We start from the raw sequence: 4,574 nt of genomic DNA, 5'->3' as shown, positions 1-4,574 counted from the left end.
TTTTCTCTACCCAGTTTAAACCGGTTCTATTGAAGATATCTTTATCTGTTGGACTTATTCCCCTATCTTAGATATGCATTGGTAATTTACTTTGTTGCATTATTTGTGCCTGACTTATGTTGGTATCTTTCATGAATACAGCTTTCATTTTAATGGCATATTAAAACCATTTCTTAGTGACATGAAGGTGTAACTTACATATTTTGTATTATTCTCAAACCACATATTAAAACATTAGTTGTTAACTATCCTCATGTTGGGTATTTAGAATTCTCAACTACACTTGCGATAATACCACTAGTGCATCACCTCCCCTCTCTTCTAGCGTAATCTACATGTAATCTACATACTTCGAATAGTTTTGTCATTACCTTTTACACCTGAAGTAGGATTCCAGGCTATTTCTTTACTCTCTGTTCTGTTACTTGTGTTTGAAACTTCTGATTATCCTGCCCTGTCCCCTATTTACTAATTTAAAGTCCTTGTGACCACCTTTCCTCTCGGACATTGGTCCCAGATCGATTCAAGTGGAGCGCACCTCAAAGGTACAGCTCCTTCCCATCCAACTAGAAATATAGAAACTAGAAACAGGAGGGGCCATTCGGCCCTTCGAGCCTGCTCCGCCATTCATCTTGATCATGGCTAATTGTCGAATTCAATATCCTGATTCCCCCCTTCCTCCCATATCCCTTGATCCCTTTAGCCCCAAGAGTTATTTCTAATTTCTTCTTGAAATCAGACAACATTTTGGCCTCAACTACTTTCTGTGGGAGTGAATTCCACATATTCACCACTCTCTGGATGAAGAAATTTCTCCTCACCTCATTTCTAAAAGGTCCACCCCTTATCCTCAAACTATGACCCACTAATTCCGGACTCCCCCACCATCGGGAACATTCTTTCGGAATCTACCCTGTCTAATCCTGTTAGAATTTTATAAGTTTCTGTGAGATCCCTTCTCACTTTTCTAAACTCCAGTGAATATAATCCTAACCAATGTAGTCGCTCCTCTTATGACAGACTTGCCATCCCAGGGATCAGTCTGGTAAACATTTGCAGCATTCCCTTCTATAGCAAATACATCCTTCCTCAGATAAGGACATTAAAACTGCACATCATACTCCACAAGACATTTGGTTCCCTCTTCCAAATCATTAATATATAATGTGAACAGCTGGGGTCCTGGCACAGATCTCTGCGGAACCCCACTAGTCACTGACACTGACTGCTAATCAGAAAAAGACCCATTTATGCCAACTCTTTGCTTCCTGTCTGCTAACCAGCTTTCTATCCATCTCAAGATATTATCTGCAATCCCATGTGTTTTAACTTTACATAGTTATGTGAGACCTTGTCGAAAGCCTTCTGAAAGTCTAAATAAACCACATCTACACGTTCTCCTCGGTCAACTCTACTAGTTACATCCTCATAAAATTTCAAAAGATTCATCAAGCATAATTTCCCTTTCATAAATCCGTGCTGACCTTGTCTGATTATACCACTGCCTTCCAAATGCTGAGTTAAGAAATCCTTGATAATGGACTCTAGAAACTTCCCAGTACTGACATTGGGCTCACGGGTCTATTGTTCCCTGCTTTCTCTCTACTTCCCTTTTGAATAGCGGGCTTACATTAGCTACCCTCCAATCTATAGGGACCAGTCCAGAGTCCAAGGAATTTTGGAAAATAATCACCAATGGATCTTTTATTTCCAGGGCCACTTCCTTAAGAACTCTGGGAAGAAGATTATCAGGACCTGGAGATTTATTCATCTTCGATCCCATTAATTTCCCAAAACTATTTCTCTATTAATACCGATTTCCTACAGCTCTGCACTAAAACATGTTCTCACAACACTTCTGGTACATTATTCACATCTTTCTTTGTAAGGACTGAAGCAAATACTGATGCCAGTGTCCCACAAAATGGAACCCCTTTTCCTCCATACCACTCCCTTAACAATGTTGTTTACTTCCCTAATTTTCTCATCCCTATGCCAATTTCCACAAGCTCAGACACTTTCACTGGGGCGTATAGAATGCATTCCACTTCTAATTTGCTGCACAGAATCAGGCCATTTAATTTTTTAATTCATTTTTGGGACATGGGTGTCACTGGCTGGCCAGCATTTATTGCCTATTCCTAGTTGCCCTTGAGAAGGTGGTGGTGAGCTGTCTTCTTCAATCTCTGCGGTCCCTGTGCTGAGAGTTGACCCACAATGTTGTTAGGGAAGGAATTCCAGGATTTTATTCCAGCCACTGCGAAGGAACGGCCAATATATTTTCAGATCAGGATGGTGAGTGGCTTGGAGGGGAACTTGCAGGTGGTGGTGTTCCCATTTATCTGCTGCCCTTGTCCTTCTAGATGGAAGTGGTCGTGGGTTTGGAAGATGCTAAGGACCTTTGATGAATTAGTTCAACATTAATGTTCCACAATAACATCCTCCCACTGAATTCCAGTGAAGAGAGGAGGTCCTAGGTTACCTGGTGCAATGGAGAGGGATGGAAGTTGGTTACAGTGGAGTCTGCAGTTTGTTTATTTCAGTTTTTGGGTTGCAGCTGGGCTTCCTTTCTTGCAGCTTGCAACTTGCAATTTGCACTGGGGGTTGCAGCTAGTTGGTTGCTGTAGGGGGTTGCATTTTGCTGCTTGCAGTGGGGTTGAAAATCATTTGTTTGAAGTGGATATTGCAGTTTGCAGATTGCAGTGGGGTTGCATATTTTGCAGTTGCAATGGGGGTTGCTGTTTTTGTAGTTTGCAATGGGAGTTGCATATTTTGCAGGTTGCAATGGGGGTTACAGTTTTTGCAGGTTGCAGTGGGAGTTGCAGATTGATGTAGGTTGCAGAATTTGCAGGGTGCATTGGTATTGCAGATTTAGCCACTTTCAGTGGTGGGTTGCAGATTTTGCAGGTTGCAGTGTCAGGTTGCAGGTTTAGTTAATTACTGTGCGGGTGCAGATTTTGCAGATTGCAGTGGTGTGGGGGGTTGCAGATTGCAGTTAGGGTTGCAGACAATGCAACAAAGGTTGCATTGGGTGTTTGCAGATTTATGCACATTGCAGTGGGTGTTGCAGATCAATACAGGTTGCACTGGGGAGTTGCAGGTTGATGCAAGTTCCTGTGGGGGGTGTTGCAGGTTGATGCAGGTTGCCGTGGGGGTTGCAGATTGATGCAGGTTGCAGTGGGGGGTTGCAGATTGATGCAGGTTGCAGTGGGGGGTTGCAGATTGATGTAGGTTGCAGTGGGGAGGGTTGCAGATTGATGCTGTCTGCAGTGGGTGTTGCAAATTGATGCAGGTTGCAGTAGGGGGGTTGCAGATTGATGCAGTTTGCAGATTGATGCAGTCTGCAGTGGGGGTTTGCAGATTGATGCAGGTTGCAGTGGGGGGGGGGTTTGCAGATTGATGCAGTTTGTAGTGGGGGGTGCAGATTGTTGCAGTTTGTAGTGGGAGGGGGTTGCAGATTGATGCAGGTTGCAGTAGGGGGTTGCAGATTGATGCAGGTTGCAGTGAGGGTGCAGATTGATGCAGGTTGCAGCGAGGGTGCAGATTGATGCAGGTTGCAGTGGGTGGTTGCAAATTGATACAGTTTGCAGTGGGGGGATGCGGATTGATGCATTTTGCAGTGGGGGGGTACAGATTGATGCATTTTGCAGTGGGGGGGTTGCAGATCGATGCAGGTTGCAGTTGGGGGGGTTGCAATCTCAGTTTCCCACAATGCAGACAGTTTCTCCTGACGTCAGTTGAGGAGCAGCTGGAGCCTGGAGCGCGAGAGAGAGAGAGGGTGTGAGAGACAGAGGGAGAGACAGAGAGGGTGTGAGGGGGAGATAGAGGTAGGGAGAGTGAGGGGAAGAGGGGTGTGAGTGAGGGGCAGCAGCAGGAGGGGGTTGCTGTTGTCTGCAGTGGGGGCAGAGTCGCCCCCCCCCCGGGGCTGGGTGTGTGGCCGGTGAAGGGGAGCAGGGAGGCGGCGGCGGCGGCGGCGGGCAGGGCTGCTGCTGCTCGCTCCGGCCAGGATGATGGAGCTGGACGATGGGTGGTTTACCAGGACGACTGCTCGGTGTCGGTGATGTCGGAGCGGGTGTCGGGTTTGGCCAACAGCATCTACCGGGAGTTCGAGCGGCTGATCCACAAGTACGACGAGGAGGTGCTGAAGGAGCTGATGCCGCTGGTGGTGAACGTGCTGGAGAACCTGGACTCGGTCTTCACCGAGAACCAGGAGCACGAAGTGGAGCTCGAGCTGCTGCGGGAGGACAACGAGCAGCTGCTGACCCAGTACGAGCGGGAGAAATCCTGCGCAAGCAGGCCGAGGAGGTGAGGGGGGGGGGACACTGAGGCAAAAAATACCCCCGTCACCCCACCCCATCACCTCACCCCCCCATCCCCCCACCCCATCACCTCAGCCCCCCCATCACCTCACCCCCCCCCACCCCATCACCTCACCCCCCCCACCCCCCCACCCCATCACCTCACCCCCCCCCTCACCCCCCCACCCCATCACCTCACCCCCCCACCCCCCCACCCCATCACCCTCACCCCCCCCACCCCCCCCCACCCCCCCCACCCCCCCCCACCCCCCCCCC

General features: G+C 48.5%; 1 protein-coding gene across 1 annotated transcript in view; it reads left to right on the top strand.

Annotated features, from left to right (window-relative positions):
• Positions 1–4,007: 4,007 nt before the first annotated feature.
• Positions 4,008–4,574, top strand: part of mapk8ip3 (mitogen-activated protein kinase 8 interacting protein 3) — a 237,498-nt gene continuing 236,931 nt past the window's right edge. The window contains 3 exon segments of the mRNA XM_080206983.1: positions 4,008–4,025; positions 4,028–4,280; positions 4,283–4,305. Coding sequence (XP_080063109.1) covers positions 4,008–4,025; positions 4,028–4,280; positions 4,283–4,305 — 294 coding nt within the window.

Source organism: Carcharhinus amblyrhynchos, chromosome 18 (assembly GCF_965287045.1).
Source record: "Carcharhinus amblyrhynchos chromosome 18, sCarAmb.v2.hapA, whole genome shotgun sequence".
Lineage (NCBI taxonomy): Eukaryota > Metazoa > Chordata > Chondrichthyes > Carcharhiniformes > Carcharhinidae > Carcharhinus > Carcharhinus amblyrhynchos.
Note: the sequence above shows the minus strand (reverse complement) of the source record. Positions and strands in the feature narration are given on the sequence as shown.